General features: G+C 35.5%; 1 protein-coding gene across 1 annotated transcript in view; it reads right to left on the bottom strand.

The window, feature by feature from the left end:
- unc-13-4A (BAI1 associated protein 3) overlaps positions 1–17,563 on the bottom strand; it is a 766,749-nt gene that overhangs the window by 426,177 nt on the left and 323,009 nt on the right. The window contains exon 2 of the mRNA XM_081750562.1: positions 7,113–7,284. Coding sequence (XP_081606688.1) covers positions 7,113–7,284 — 172 coding nt within the window. The remainder of the gene's footprint in view (positions 1–7,112; positions 7,285–17,563) is intronic.

Below are 17,563 nucleotides of genomic sequence, written 5' to 3'. Positions count from 1 at the left end.
GAAATCAATTAAATCACGAATATGATATTCTAATTTTAAATGATATTTGTCGGATGTAACGATCAGTTCAGAATGTGAAAATTTTCCAATTTCAGTTCTTTTCGGTCTTTCTTGTATGAGAAGAGTCTGTTGGTTCTTAATTGAACATTTTCAACCCATTGATTATCATAGTCAGACTCGTCATGTTGACCTCATTTCCTTGTTTCGTTGAGGTTATTACTCTTTTATTTTTCATTTCTCAACATTTAAAAAAAAATGGAAAAATTAAGCATGACACGTTTGTGCTGGATGCCGATTAGCGTTCTCTTACGCATTTGTAATTCTATCAGCTTACTGGAAAATTGTCATTTCACGTCAGGGATTATTGTAATGTTAGATTGGTGGATGATACACTCGATTGTGACCTTAATCTCGAATGTGACCATATTGTGATGTCAGATTGGTGGATGATGTACTCGATTGTGACTTTAATCTCGAATATGACTATGTACCCGGATTTGATAAGTGCAATTCGCCAGTAAGGCCGCACAATCTTTAGTATTGGCTAGCGTTCCTTAAGAGAATACTTTGTAAACCTACTAATTTTGTAGGTAGGAGCGAGCCAAAATTAATTAATAATTAATAAGTGGTTAATGATATTGAGATGCGGGACTGTAGTATCGAATTTTCTCCCCCCCAGGGTATTCTTCTTGTCCTTTTCATGTCTTTATTTTCTCGAAATACCTTCTATAGGTCTAGATACTGACAGTCCAATTGGGGTTGGAATAATTTACCCGATTATGACATAGCTGTAATGCTTGAAGCATTCAGCTGGGATGGGATTTGGATTTAGTGCAGAAGCGATTTGTTTAAATCGTCGGGAAGGTTGGCGATCCCGCACACTTCGAGCTGTAAAAAGAAATAGTAAGCCAGCGCTCATTGATCTTCGGGATCAAATCATTAACCTATATTTTTGTTTAATTAATGGCTTACGACCTGTTTTGTCAACCAATGACACACAGGGTAGCGCTACGTCAGGCTTAATCGCCGTTTCACTCACACTTGTACATAAGTATTCAAATGTTTGATAGTTTATTAGTTAAGTTACGCAAAGCAAGCTTGTGTATGAATAGTTCAATTATCCGATACGTAAAGAATAAAATATAAAATAACAATAATAATAATAAGATTCAAATATTACGTATTGCATACAGAAATTATTATTAATATCAAACTTCGTAAGTCTTTTTGAATATATTTACTTTGCATACTTAGTGAATAAATATAGGATTTGGATTTAATCATGTACCATTTTACGTCTACATGTTAGGTTTTTACGTAATGTTCCACAAAGTTTGCATTCATAGTCTCAAAGCTACTGTGGTTTATTGTATGGAAAAATATAAACACATACATATATACAAAAATGCACATTACAGTAAATTTTGTTCATATATAATTCATATTATGTGTAACTTAGTCGTAATGATACATAAGATACTACAATTAAGTAGGTTAGTTTTTTTTTTCTTAACAAACTGTTCACGTATTAAGTAATAAATAGTTGAGTTATTTAGGGAATTAGCCTTCATACACATTCACCACATTTTTATTTTCGTTTATGATAGTTAAGGCCAAAGACATAAGCAATGTACCTTTTCTGTGAAAGAAAGTTTTGTTTAGTTTAGTGGTTAACAATTTTCTAAAACATTGTAATAATTTTATGAAATATGCTATAGTAGTTCTAATAATCAATGTCATATTATGTGTTGGTTCATATTTTTAGGTTCTTAGATAAATGTGATGTTTATTAGTAAATATATCGAAGAAACATATGTAAGTAAGTCACTGAAGAAGGTTAGTTAGTAATGCCCGAAATATAGTTCAGTTCAATAATTATGCAGATACTATTGAATCAGATGTTCTTTTTCTTGTTGAACTTTTACATTTTTACTTCATTATCTTTGCTTCCGATTTAAAAAAAAAGGAGGTAACGGAGACACACAGATACATTTTCAAACTTTTCGCGCTAACTTTAAAGTAAATTTGTTTGAAAGCAAGAATACTTATTTGGAAAAAAAAAGGAGAATAGATAAATAAATAATTTCTTTTCGTTAACATAGTCAACAATCATTTGTTTTAGTGGGAATAGAATAAGTTTGTATTCTAAGTTTGTTTTGGTCATCGAGAAATACGAGTGGTAATTGTAATGAATGAGAGGTCAATGACTGCAAAAGAATAATAACAGGTAACAAATTATCTGAGGCATAAGGCGAATATATAACGATGCTTGCAAATGGGTTCAAGAAATATTGTGGATATATTTATATGTGCGTACCCCGTTGACAAAGTATGTCTGGGATAGAAAATTAGGCTATGCTCTGATAGCAGTAGCAAGGCTATATTCTGATAGTAGTAGCGACGAAATGGTTTTATGAAAATGTTGTTTACCGAGGTTGACGTTGTGCCCTCGATGCAATTAAATGTGAATGCGATAAAAATGTGTTAATAAAAAAAGCGTTAGAGATGATATTTCTTAAATACATGAATAGTTATGTAGCCTTAATGGATGCCGTCATATTGTTACAGAATAGTTAAACATTGTTAAGAACGAACTTTTGTTTTAAAAATCCTCTCAAATACTGAACCACATGATAGAACATATGAGAATAAGCTCTATTGCGAAATACAACTTTAGGATTGTTGAATTCTGTTCCAACAAATTGATAAGTGAAAGATTTTTTTTTTAAGTTTAATAATGTTAAGTTGTAACGACAAAGATTACTACATAAATAATATTTTTCGTTTTGGATTGTATTGTTTTTTTTTTTTTTTTTTGAAATGCTTGAAAAGGGTATCCGTAATTTTTGTGAAAAAAAAAAAGTAGAAGTTTTTCAAAATTTGTTTATAGCCAATAAGTATTGAGGTTTATATATTGTAAAGCAATGCACAAATTCGATTCCGTTATTGATTCCATTTTAACTTTCGAATTCCGAATCCGTTTCCGATACGTTTCCAGTTTAAAAAAAAAAAAGTCACGTATAATTTCGTTAGGTCGAAAGAATATTTCTTTTCATATAATCTTAAATCTTCACCCAAATGGGACTTGTATACTTGTTAAACAACATTTTTTTGTAATGTTGTAGTGAATAGATTTTGTTGGTAGTGAATGTTCATAAAACATAAGCACACGGTGGGAAACCATAGTTCAGAATATCGAGTGAAAATTAGCAAAATGATAGAAAATTACATATTTTAATGAAAAGACATTAAAAGACAGAAAACATTTCATAATTATATAAGAAGTGACCGAAAAAAAAGTGACCGAACATGCAGGTGTAAAGACCTATCACTCAAAATAATAGCAAGGCGTATAAAATAGTGCAAAATGGTGTTACTAGTGCTTCGTAAATAATGCTCCACAAATAATGCTCCTACAACAGTGACAACAATAAATAGTTCCTCCAAATTATACTGCTAATGTTTCACATTTACCCCAAGTTGCTCCTATATAGTGTTATTATGTTCGTCCCCATAAGGAAGCATTGTGTTCACCGTTACCATGAAGCAGTAGGACCAAACTATATACAGGGTGCATCAAAATCAAGGACCACATATAAATATTCCAGGGTCCTTTGGCAATTTTGTAAATACAATATTGCCAATTCTCTGTGGGCGCCATTTGCTATCGACCACCGACAGCAAGAAAAAATTAATGCGTATATTTTATTAAATTTATAATTGACTTTTGGTGATAAAACATAGTAGTTGGCAACTATGTGCATACTCGTTCAGCACATGACTTCTCTTCGACACCACAAACTGACTTTTCTTGTGAATGTGTGTGTGTGTGCAAAGCAGAGATTCTTTGTCTCAAAGATGTTGAAACTTCCGGTTGAACAGCTTCGAGAAAGTTCTAGAAGCTACTAGATCATTTCGTACTTCCGGTGATTTTCTAAAGTGAGTGGTGATTGGACAACTTTTCAATGACTGACCAATCAGAAACTATGTTACGTCCTAAGTGTACTCTGCTCACATGCTTTGTGTAATCCTGAGGGACGCTCAGTAATCGGGATGGAAGACTCAACAGGTGCGGACATGGCCCGACTCAGCAAAATAGTTTATCAGTGAAATTTCATTTTTTTTTAGAAGCATCGTGATTTGAACAATATGCACAAGGACGTTTAACGTGTGTAAATGATTTTTGAAAGTAATGATCACCATATTAAACAAGAAGACTCGAAATCTATCCAACTTGTTTCGTTAGAACTCTGCAGGTCCAAAGGAACAACGAAGTTACCACGCCGTTTCTGAGAACAATGTACTGTAAGTAAATGTGAATTAAAGTAATAGGAGCAATCGGAAAAGTAAGTCTCGCGAGCATTAAATCAAGTCTGCCTAATTCAGGAACTTATTGACGGAATGAAGAAGTGATTCTAGCTTTGGAATTGTGTTTTATCCGCCAGATATCTCGTCTGCCATTAAATAGTGAACCTCGAATTAAAAAAAAAAAAAAGAGAAAAAGAATTGATAATAAACGTAAGCTTACGAAATAATCGGTCACAACCAACTAAATCGCATGCGTATAATTATCTCATGTAAATATCTTCATTTTTTTTTCTTACATGTTGTTTAGCTAGATAGGGAATTCCATAAGAAAAAAAAGTTGTCATTTTAAAGTACTATTTTGGATGTTATTGTGTATTCGACATCACTGATAAAAATGATGTTTTAGTGATATTCATGATTAATGCTTCTTGTTCATTCCAGCTCAGGTGTACATTAATATTCAAACTTTCCGTGTAAAAACCAGTGCATGTAAAGTTATTAATTTTGTTTTCTGTTAAATATGAATGGTTGATATTTAAGTCCCAGTGTTTCAATTGTTTGCTTGATATTTCTTTTTTTTGTGATTGTTTTTGGTTCTGAATAGAGACGCGAGAACAGGTTGCGGAACGTACATGATTTTAATTATATTTATGTAGTGAACTATCCCTCGCGCCAAACTGTCAGTTAGCTAAGAAAGGTTAAATTAATATTTTCATTTATTATTATTTTTTTTTTATTTGGATAGTTCGGACGCAACCAAACACGTTGTCACCAACTCTTCTGCTTGAGTGGTTCCCAAGCTCAGGCGAAAGTTGGCAAAACATGTATATACTTCCCGGTGGAAGGGATGATTGGGAAAATTTCTAGTTTAAAATTAATGTAGACGAAAGATATAAATAGGCTTGTACGACCCCCTTTCACCAAGGCGATAGTATCGATGAGGGCTCTTATTACCCTACTTTGCCTATGGAATGAAATGTATTCACGAGAGGTCTTTTTATCTTATTTTGCTCATGGAAGAAGTGTATTTATATGGGCTCTTACTACTTTGCTTTGTCCATGGAATAAAGTGTTCATGACAGCTCCTATTACCTTACTTTACCCATGGAAGAAAATGTGTTCATGAGACCACTTTTTACCTTACACTTTGAATCACCTTCGTGTAATGAAATATCGACAACAAATAGTTTCTAAATCTGATGAAAGGAACTTGACATGCAACAAAACTTGGGTGAGCCAGAAAAAAAATACCAAATCTAAAATTAGCCGTGTTAACGTTTTGCATATGGTGTGCCACGTAGAAGTTCTGAAGAAATTGCCATTAATATTAGATTGTGAGTCCAATTAAAGATTTGATTTCCGCTTCCTTCGAATCACTTTGTACACTGACTCATTTTATGGACATCAATTAAGAATTTTTACACACTCTTTTATATTATTACGTAGAAAAAAGTGAAAATGATTTGCGAGTCCTCTAGATTGTGCCTTGGACTCCACGTTCAGAACCACTAGAAACTTCTCAATTTGTGGTACGTGACCAGTAGTAGTGGTTGAATTTTTATGATGATACTGAGTATAAAGTAGAAAAATCTATTATCTAAACTCTTTGAATGAAAACCTAGTGAAGGTCGAAGTGATGTAAATATATTCATTTTTATGCATCTCTCGTGAAATGTACTCTTAAACAGAATCTTTTCGCATATAGCTACAATCCGTTCTACAGTAATGGACGTGGGTGGATAGGGAAGAGAGAATATTTCAGTAATTCTTGCTTCAACACGTTTCTCTAACATACTTGAATATATCCTCGGCGAAAGTCTGCTCTTGAACGAGGTTTTGAAAGCTTCACAAGGGGGTCTTTTAAGGGTATTCAGGCGCTTTTATCATGAAACGTATTTATGATATTTATTCAACAACCTTTCTCTCTCTCTCTCTCTCTCTCTCTCTCTATATATATATATATATATATATATATATATATATATATCGGATGTATTAAAAGTAGGGGCCATAGGCCAACTTCGTTATGAGTAAAAATATTGAAAAATGGGAAGAGATTATATTTTAATGTAAATAGATGGCTCTCAATCTAAAACAGTGGATTTTCTTTCAATTACACCAGCCGTACTACTAATAAGGTGTCTCATGTAAGGTGTCCTGGGTGGAGATGACCTATGGCCGTGGATCTTCGATATACAGAGTGAGGCAAAAGTTTAGCACCACCCTTTTATTTTTTGAAACGGTTTGAAGAAAGATGACGAAACTTTGGATGTGTGCGTGTAATTGGGGTGGGGGCGCACCATATGGTGTCATTTGGCGTCGTAGCGGTCATCTTGAAATCTGCCATTTTGATTTTCAGGTCCAATATTTCAAATGTTACGGGGGGCATGCGACACGTGATTTTAGGCTAGAATTTCCCCACAAATACGAATTTGAAATTAGTTTTCAGGTAACTTTAATCAGTAATGAGATTTTGTGAAGTACCGGTAAAACATTACATGTGGATTCTACAGGATACGCTATATATTTGTATATATTGACGACATTCCTATATGGCACTGCTATAGTGATAAAGATAGAAAAAAAGTAAATCTTTAAGTTTTACGTACCACGTTTATGCCGGCTATGCTAAAGAAGACAGCGATTATGAGAAATGAGTGAAATGGTAGAATGAAGAAAGTGGAAGGAAACGGGAGAACCCCGAGACATCCCACGCACACGGTATTTGTCTACCACAAAGGCAAAGATAGAGTACGTACTCAACATGCAAGATATAATTATGATAGTGTTGAAAATATCTTTACCTCTTTTTTGCTAATTCTGTATTCGTTGGGTTTAATGCCAACAGATGCCTCTGTAGGTGGGGGATCTTCCGCTCTTTGGTCCATCTCTTGCATTGCCATCAATCGCCGGTTCTCCTGCTTCCAAGATAACGCCGTAAAACTCTCGAAGAAGGAACCGTCCGTTTCTTGAACCCTGCAAAATAAAACAAATAATTTCTATAAGTTATTCAATCTTCCATAGAAAGATAACGTCATTAGTTGCTTACATACAGATAGAATTATTTCTTCGTTAAGAAATGCCTTATCATGAAATATGCGTTATTTCCTATTTGTCGAGAGTTGGTGTGGCTGACCTACAGTGCCATTGAATGTTCACACTTCAAAATGAGAGTACTTTACAAACTATCTTAAATACACCCAGGGGACTCTCAATTCAGCCTTTCTACTCTCATTTTACCAGGATACTCTGCGGTCGGAGACGTCACGTGGAGATATCACAAGGATGTAATAAAATAGAGGATGTGCCTATACCACGAAATCGTGAAGCCATACGTCACAGCCGTACGTATCTTATGATTCGTGATTTTCTTACCTGTGAAAGGTTATTTCTGGTAATTTCTTCTCATTCCTATTTGTACACCCATACATGCAGTATATAACCATTGTGTACATCCACTAGCATATTTATGGCCCTCCCAAATCTTTCTGGCTGGTTGCGGGACTGGTCATGTGTACATTAAATTTCTCCAAACTGTGACGGTTTTCGGAAGTGTTTTCAGAGAGGATGATGTGATTGCACAACATATCTTTGAATAGGGACTCAATTTTAGTGATTCTGTGGAGTTGCTAAATATCGCGGTGAAACTTTGGGTGGAGAAGGTAGGTGTTGGAAGACCCTGTGTGTCGCAGCAAGATTCAAATCCTGCAATACCTCTAAGAGGACTCAGAAGTGGTTGTCACTTTTTTCATGATTCCACCACTCCCAACGCGTGGTACATCAACACCTCTGATTGCAATTTTATGGATTATGTATATGGTGTGGTTGAGCAAGTAACCAACCGCACTTCTAACACCAAGACCCCGTTGATCGAAGGGATTTATCTTGTTATCGCCTTTTACGAGCAACTATGATATTTCGCCTGAATGCACTGAGGATTTATGATATATGAACGAAATCGGCTAAGCTTTTGAGAAAATCGTCCGAAAAATTCCCACTTCCTCCAAAATAAACTACCCGTTTTGGAGTTTTTTTATGGGGAAATGGCTTAAGTACATTATAGGGTTGCCTCTCCTCACATTCTTCTTCAATTCTTCATCTGTTTAGAAATGTTTACCTTGCAATGCAAACTTTTACACTGCAAAAAGATGGAAGTAACTCGGAGCTAAATTGAAACTGTATGGAGAGTGGAGCTGCCGTTTCCGTCCTAATTCTTCAATTTTGTGTATTGTTTGCGGGTTGAATAAGGATGGGCGTTATCGTTAAGAAGAGACCAGGTCGCTTATGTTGAATTGTGTTTCCCTGAAGAAGAGTTCAGGTTCGACATAAGCAACCTTGTCTCCTGTCAACTGGTGATGCAGAAGTGAAGCGGAATGTAAGGAAAGTGCCAGTCAATTGGTGATGAAGTGAAGCGGAATGTAAGGAAAGTGCTAGTCAATTGGTGATGAAGAAGTGAAGCGGAATGTAAGGAAAGTGCTAGTCAATTGGTGATGAAGAAGTGAAGCGGAATGTAAGGAAAGTGCTAGTCAATTGGTGATGAAGTGAAGCGGAATGTAAGGAAAGTGCTAGTCAATTGGTGATGAAGAAGTGAAGCGGAATGTAAGGAAAGTGTTAGTCAATTGGTGATGAAGAAGTGAAGCGGAATGTAAGGAAAGTGCTAGTCAATTGGTGATGAAGAAGTATGCGGAATGTAAGGAAAGTGCTAGTCAGTTGGTGATGAAGAAGTGAAGCGGAATGTAAGGAAAGTGCTAATCAGTTGATGATGAAGAAGTGAAACGGAATGTAAGGAAAGTGCTAGTCAATTGGGGATGAAGAATTGAAGCGGAATGTAAGGAAAGTGCTAGTCAATTGGTGATGAAGAAGTGAAACGGAATGTAAGGAAAGTGCTAGTCAATTGGGGATGAAGAATTGAAGCGGAATGTAAGGAAAGTGCTAGTCAATTGGTGATGAAGAAGTGAAACGGAATGTAAGGAAAGTGCTAGTCAATTGGTGATGAAGAAGTGAAGCGGAATGTAAGGAAAGTGCTAGTCAATTGGTGATGAAGAAGTGAAGCGGAATGTAAGGAGAGTGCTAGTCAATTGCTGATGAAGAAGTGAAGCGGAATGTAAGGAAAGTGCTAGTGGTGATGAAGAAGTGAAGCGGAATGTAAGGAAAGTGCTAGTCAATTGGTGATGATGAAGTAAAGCGGAATGTGAGAAGAGTATTAAATAACACGAGCCCTAATTTTTTTGCAAAAGGTTTGGACAAATTGGTGCAACGGTGACATAAATGCTTGAATTTGAATGGAGATTATGTAGAGAGGTGAGGAAAGACCCATCCACACATGTATGTATAGTTTACATTTTTTTTTTTTTTACAGCTTAAGGAAACCTGTATTGAACGAGTCACGTATATTACTGTTCAGCTTCCTAAACAATTGTCACAAGTAGTCGGAAGTACTCTGATGGAAGAACATAGACTGAAAGTATTTGAGAACAAGATCCTGAGACAAATATTCGGACCCAAGAGGAACCGGAATGGGGAATGGCGGAAACTTCATAACGAGGAACTACATAATTTACACGGTTTATCCAACATTGTTAGGGTCGTCAAGTCTAGGAGGCTTAGGTGGGCGGGTCATGTAGCTAGAATGGAAGAAAATAGAAACGCTTTCAAAGTCTTGACTGGAAGACCAATCGGAAAACGACCACTAGGAGGACCTAGGCGCAGATGGGAGGATAATATTAAAAAGATGGATCTCGCAGAGATTGGAATACAAAGTGGAAACTGGATGCAGTTAGCTAAGGATAGAAGTCAGTGGAGAGCTTTTGTTAACGCGGCATTGAACCTCCGGATTCCATAGGCCATAGAGTTAGTTAGTTAGTCGGAAAATACGAGACGAAAGATTTCGTATCACCTGAGGGGAATTTTACCGCAATGGATAAAAGTGAGAGAGCAAGGAACATTAGCTTAAGTGCAAGGTATTAAATAGTATAACAAAAAAAGGCATAGGCTTATATATTTTTGAAGAAGATCAGATATACAAACTTTGATTCAATAGTAATTAATTTTCTTTTCACTGTTCCATTTAATATTTTTTTCTTCTGTCTGTCTCTGCTGTTTCTTTTATCCTTTTGGTTGGTTCTACAGATTCCATCTCACAGTTGCCAGATTATTATTTAAACGTTTCATATGGTTTTGACAAATGACAAATACATTCCACGCTTTCGTTCTGATGACTAAAAGCATTTTCTATGTTCAGCCTTATTTTTAGGGGGAGGATTCATGGAGGAAAAATATGTATTTTACTTTCACTCACCGTTTTTAAAAAACATCTATGCATAGCTTCCAGATTACGAATCTGCTACGAAATCCAGTAACAATGAAGATTTGTTATTTGATATTACGTATTTTGGCTAATAAAGAAAACGTAAATACTTATCTTTACTTCTATTGTGATGGATATACAGGGTTATTCAAAAAGCACGCCGGTTTTGTTATATCAAATTATGAACTTTATTTTTTCAAAACACACTAACAAAATTCATGAACATGTTCATCACTCATTCCGATTTTAGATATGGTGAATGACCTCCTCTACTGCACTGGCATGCAATAACTCTGTTCGTTAAATTCGCTCTGACTGTCTGACAGGTTTCTACTTGGATTTCACCGACGACTCGTCGAATCTCCTCTAGTTAACGGATGGAACGGGGTTTATTGACATATACCAATGATTTAAGAGTACCCCAATAGAAGAAAGTCACAACGAGTTAAGTCGCATGATCTCGAGGGCCATTGCTGGGCAGCATTACGTGAAGTGAGGCAATACGGAAACCGCTCTTGGAGCAATTGGATTGTTTCGAGGGCAGCATGGCAGGTGATACCATCTTGCTGAAATTACAACACGTGAATGTCTATTCCATCGAAATGAGGCCTAAAAAACTCTCTTATCATCGCACGGTATCGGTTTCCATTAACTGTCACAGCTTATCACACTTTCTCCATTCTAATAAAAAACTTTTCACAAGTTGCACACGTGTCGCTATAGTAAACTGATCCATGGATAGACACAGACTGAAGAAATGCGAGAAATTCAGACTAAGGTGACAATCGGAATGTTTGTGGGTAGAGCAACAATACAAAACAATGTCGGCAATCGAGAAACAAAAATTTGCCAGAGGATCCAATCCGGCGCGTTTTTTGAATAACCCTTTATAATGTTGGTACCAATAGGGAAAAGCTAACGAAGTATATATTTTTTAGGTAAAGTTTAAGTGATTGATCTGGCCTCTTATGCGTGACCAATTTCAACCCGAAACAATTAATACCAAGGGCGCCGATCCTGGGGGACCAGGCCCCCCAAGTTGATGTGGACCCCCGTATTTTACTTATGAATATACAATATTTGGCATAGTTTGAATGCAATTTGTCTTAAAATCCTCATATATATATATCTTCTGCATCTGAATGGCCCCTCCAAATTTACAGAGAAATCAGCGCCCTTGATTAATACGACTCTTTAAACTAAAAAGTAAAGCATTATTTAACATATAAACAAAATCGCATTGATCTTATGAATGTTATTAGAGAATCATACAAAAGAGGAATTTATATACAGTTGGGCATCGATAAGTCGAACCTCGATAACTCAAATTCCTTGATAACTCGAACACATTCCCTTGAACTCTCCATAACATGGGCGCCAGAAGAGGGGCAGGGCCACCTGGTTTACGAAAATGTATTAAATTTCTTAAGATTTTCTTAATACAAATAAAAAATACCAAACTTAATATAGCAATCAGGGAGATGAGTCCTCCCTAGAAAATTTTCTTTCGCCGCCCATGCTCTATAACACTCAATGTTAAAATAACCTCATAAGTCGACTGTTTAAAAAATCTCGGTAATTCGAATTTTTAAGGGTTTCATAATCATATTTAAACACCTCGGTAACTCGAAATTTCGTATCTGTGAAACTCTACGAGTCGAAGTTTACCTCTATAGGTCGACTATCTGTTGATGTGACCTCGATAACTCGAAGTTATAGCTCTTTGCTTTTACGTAATTGTCATTGTCGCTAATGTTTACTGTAATCGTGTTTCACTCATGTCTAGACATGAAAACTCCCCCTCCAAAACAATACATGTACAGTATTTTATTTTCAGTAGTCATTTCACTTAAGAAACTTTCACAACTTCGAGTTCTAGAGGTTGATCGAATAAAACTTCGACTTATAGAGGTCGATTTATATAGTCAGTTTTAATGAGGAATCCAGAACTTTGATAACTCGAATCTTGATTACTCGAAAAACTCGATAATTTGAACTTTTATCTATTCCCTTCAGCTTCGAGTTCTCGACGTCCGAGTATATATCCAACACCCTAATATACAATCACCGAACACAAACTGTGGCAGGTCTAGTAAGCACTTAGATGGGTGATAATTGGGGGAAAACCAAATCATGTTGGCAGTGCGGTGTTCATTCTCCGTTGTAAGAAAAATCAAGGAATACCTGAAATGTATCCCCTAGTCTAAACAGTAGTAACTACAACTGGTGATGTGCAAGTGGATAGTCTATGAACCTATTTGTTGGATCAAACATGGCGTCAATATGTGTACCGTTTAAATTTGCTTTTCTTACCAGAAATAGTTACTGTACATTTAAATCGTTTTCACATTCATTAATTATGCAAACATGAAACAATCATTTTTGTTGATAATGTTCTGCAAGTAAAAGATACAGTAGCGTCATTTCAGATCTCTTGAGGAGGGGGGGCAAGACCCCTTAATATAAATAAAATTTCGCGTTTTTCACTGACTCACTACTATTCTATTGATAAAATCTATATAAATCTCGAACTCAGGGGGGCAAATGCCCCTTTCTGCCCCTAAATGACGCCCCTGAAAAGGTAACTAATTAGCAGGCTGTCTTCATTGATTGGTTTATTTAGAGTTAACGTCCTTTTGAGCACCGAAATTACATGAGTATAGAGCTATTATTTAGCCCCCCTAACTGATATTCATACTGTATGAGCTCCCACCGGGAATCAAACCAGAGTATATCCCGATTAATGAATGTACGTATGGTAATCATATTGACAGTAGGAAACTCGGTAAATTGTTTTGTTGCTGTAAATCGACCACACTTGACATTTGACGGGAAAGAAACAGTGTGGGCAGCTATCTTAATTGACCTTATGACATTTATCCTCTACCGTCAGCAAAGATGGCCATAAAAACCTACACCTCTTCTGTTTCGCACAATTATTGAAAAAATTTATATGTGTAAACATCCTTCCGTTACCCTTTCCGTGGGTGCCCTACAATAAATATACAAATGTATGTTCTCTTTCTCTATCACTCTCTCTCTCACTATCACACTATGATGTTTTTTTTTTTCTCTCTCTCTCTCAGGCTAGGGTTGCCATATTTAAAAAATGAAAATCCGAGACTCTACTAAATTACGAGACTCTTTGAAATGCTTAAAATGAAAAAAAAAAAAGTGCTATATACTAATTTACTTTCTTCCATTAGATAGAATTGTTCAGGTATTAGGTAATCACATTTTTATCATTTTAGTAGATCTTTCTTCCTAGTTAAGCAAACGTAAGCAGATGATTTACCCCCTCCTCCCAGTAAGCATTTTTTTTTTAAAAAAAATCTCAGGATCTGTTGCGTTTTGTGATTTTCAGAGTTTCTTTTAGCTCATTCAAAGTATGATGTTTCCTTTTACATGTTTTGGCTGTTTGTGTTGTGTTCCTTTTTTTTTTTTTTTTTTTTTTTTTTACAACGGTTAATTCATTGACAGTAAGCTATTGACGACGTTTGTTATTTTCAAAGAACATCTTTCGTTTGATTTTTTCTTTATTTCTGTTATATTTAACAAACTAACAACTCAACAACTTCTGTGTATGCTTACGTCAGAAGTTCACTGAAAATTTTTTTGTAATTAAATTGCCAAACATCAATGTAAAATCAATAACTCTTCATTTTGTAAGTTGATATATATTTCCTTAGATTAAATTACATATTTTGCTGGTTGTTTTTACAAATTTACAGTAAATTTATAAGAAAATATGATATTTTTATTGATAAAAATGTAATTTTACACCATTTCATATTAGTAATTTTACTTTATAGTTGTAAATTGATTTACATAGAGGCTTGGCAAACAGATTGCCAACGTTTTTTGTAAATTTATCTATGAAATTTTTTACAGTGTTGAAGAGAATAATTATATATCAAATTTTGTGAAAAAAACAAACTATAATATTCCATTCCTTTCTTCTTCGCTGAAACTCGGGACATTTAAGCGTCTGGAGAAATATTTTCGGGACGCCGGGACGCAGATCTCGATTCCGTGACGGTCCCGGATCTTCTGAAACGAATGGCAACCCCTATCTCAGGCATGTCTCTCAAAATCAGGTGATACTGACGTTCCATAAAAAAAAATCTATATCATGTTTCGTCAAACTTGATAATTTTCTTCAACAGTTGTCGAGTGAAGTATTAGCTTCCCTAAGTGTTGTATACTTCGTACGATTTCAGAGCGATTTTTTTCCATCCGTTAAGACCATGTGTCAACAGGTATCAGAATAAAAACGTTAAGAGTAGAAATACATGGATCCAGCGCCAAAGAATATATTCCAGGTGGATCACCACCCGGAAGCCAGTAAATATTTTAGCTCATTCCCTTAACTACTGTTCAATGAAACGTTACATATTACACATATTGTACTATAAGAAAGAGTAATTTTTCAACTATACCACAAGACATTCATTCATTTGGTTCTCTCTCCTGATATCGAAAATTGTAACAAATAAAACAAAATATTTGATTCGTTTTACAATGAGCACACAAGATGGCACTTGCTGTTAGATCTTACTAGAAGTGCTCCGTTTCGTGAAGTGTTTATTTGTGTATGTAAAGTATTTTAAAGTAACAATCTTATCACGAAATAGATATATTGTTCGACCATTTTTCGTGTTATGTTTCATATTTTATTAAAATATTAATTTACATTTAAGGAAATAGATTTTGAAACGAAACTTGCGCAGAACGCCATAATGCGTTGTTGCCAAATTTGTACATTTACTGTAGTAGTCACAATAAGAAAATTTATAGATTTTAGCATTGCAGTTCGAGAAGCAGAATCGCGGGAAAGGTCGAAGACTAATTTCCCCAGCAAGTATCTAAGCAGAATTTCACGATTACTCCCTTAATTATCTGTCATCAGTAAACACTCGACACTATCTGGCAATGTCGCACTATTCAAGTAGCGTTTAGCGAGAACACCTAGTGATCCACCTTATCACTTTATTGAAACCGGAAGTAATAAGCTTCGACACTCAATCTCAATGCAGCAAAAATCAAAAGAGATAACAAGATAGATTTTTGATAGGGATTGAACACCTCAAGAGCAGGCCCTCGTCCAATCTGATCCCATTATGTAAAGCGAAAGTTGTATATTTAATCGGTAGGAGAAAGCGAGAAGTAGTATTTGATATGAATTAAGCGTCCGAAGAACAAGTTTCGTCTCCTCCTTATTTTCCCATTGAAACCGGAACTGGCAAGAATCTACCAGTTACCGTTTCCATTTTGGATTCCTATAGCGCAAAACCGGTAATATATAACAAGAAATGGTATTTGATATTGATTCAGTAGAGAAAAAGTTTGAGTTTTTGTTTTTCGGTTCTTTTGTAACACCGTAATTATAACTGCTAACCCGAGCACCAACAATGACCGGGACTTAGATTCGGTGCAGTTGATGGATGCACATACCATCATGGAAGATCAAATTTGGTAAGTTGGGTTACAGAACATCGTCCCCTGCTCACAAGAATACGTTCCACATCTGTTTTTATGTATTCCTGTATGAAAACCGGAAGAAGTTCGTTTATTTTTTGAAGTTGACCATGTTTCATGTTGTGAGATGAAACACACTCGTTTACAAGTAGATTTCCAACAAAATTACTTTTGAACTTTTGTGTTTATTGCATACAATGTTGGAACTTCGGAGAAACCAAGACGGTGTTATGATGACAATAGAAAATAAGAATAGGAACATAGTCATCGAGAGTAAAGAAGTCTTAGGAAGATGGAAAGAATATGTTGAGGACTTATATGAGAATAGAGATATAAATCATATGGCCTAGATTTTGAAGTAGAAAATGAAGTAAGGTTTAGAACGATAAAGGGTTTAGTATCCTTCATGATGAGTTTGATAAAGCTATACCAAAGATTAGGAATGGAAAGGCAATCAAATTCGTTAAGAATGTGAGAGACAAGGGCAAAAAAGATTTGTTCCGACTGCGCAATGAAATATATGAAACAGGAGAGTGGCCAAAAGACTTCCTGACGAAGATCACGCTACCGATGCCTAAGAAATCGAACCCAAAGAGAGATGTGAGGATTATAGAAGTATTAGTCTTAGAAAATGTCTAAGAAAAATTCTAAACAGAAGATTGTATGGAAGAACAAACGAAAAAAAAGTTGAGGAGGAACATTTTGGATTCAGGAGAGGTAAAGACATAAGAGATGCAATTGTATTATTAAGGATAATCGGTGAAAGATTTATAGAAAAAGGGTAAGAAGTGTATGTGATATTTATTGATCTAGAAAAGGGTTTTGACCCAGTGAATTAGGAATTGTTGTTGGAAATTCTAAAGAAGGTTGTGTTGGAATGGAAAGATCGAGGACTTGTGAGAAACTTACATATGAACCGACAAACAGAAAAAAATTAAAACAGTCTCAACAAATGGTTTGAAAGTTATATTTGACCAAAACGCGTTTAAGTGTTCTGTTAAACACCGGGTAGCTCGACAAAAATGTCCACATCATTACTTAGATGATTATTATAGTTCGGTGTTCTCTGGAAAAGGTATCTCCATATAACTGCCAACTTAGGATTAGCAAGGTGGAATAAATGGGTATTCCGGGATATGCAGGAAGGGACACGTAAAGATAGTTCCTGAAGTAATGTTTACAGTCTTAAGTTCCCATTAATTGTCTTATGAAGAAATTTCAGGTCAGAGTTATTTCTGCACAATTCCGGAGTCTGAATAATAAATTATGGCAAGAGTTCCTCCTTAGGTAATATTCGAAGTGCGGGAACACGAAAGTGTACAATAGCAATAAAGAAATTGAGAATAAAGTCTAGAGACATGTGTAGATGATGCCATGGCAAATATGGAAGAACATTAATCGCTCTTGGCATCGTTCTATTAGTTTTATAGGATATTCCTAATTCTTAACTCTTGAGATGTGGTCACATAA

Source organism: Thermobia domestica, chromosome 3, assembly GCF_964235325.1.
Source record: "Thermobia domestica chromosome 3, izTheDome1.hap1.1, whole genome shotgun sequence".
In the NCBI taxonomy this organism is placed as follows: Eukaryota; Metazoa; Arthropoda; class Insecta; order Zygentoma; family Lepismatidae; genus Thermobia; species Thermobia domestica.
This window is presented reverse-complemented; position numbering and strand designations above follow the sequence as displayed.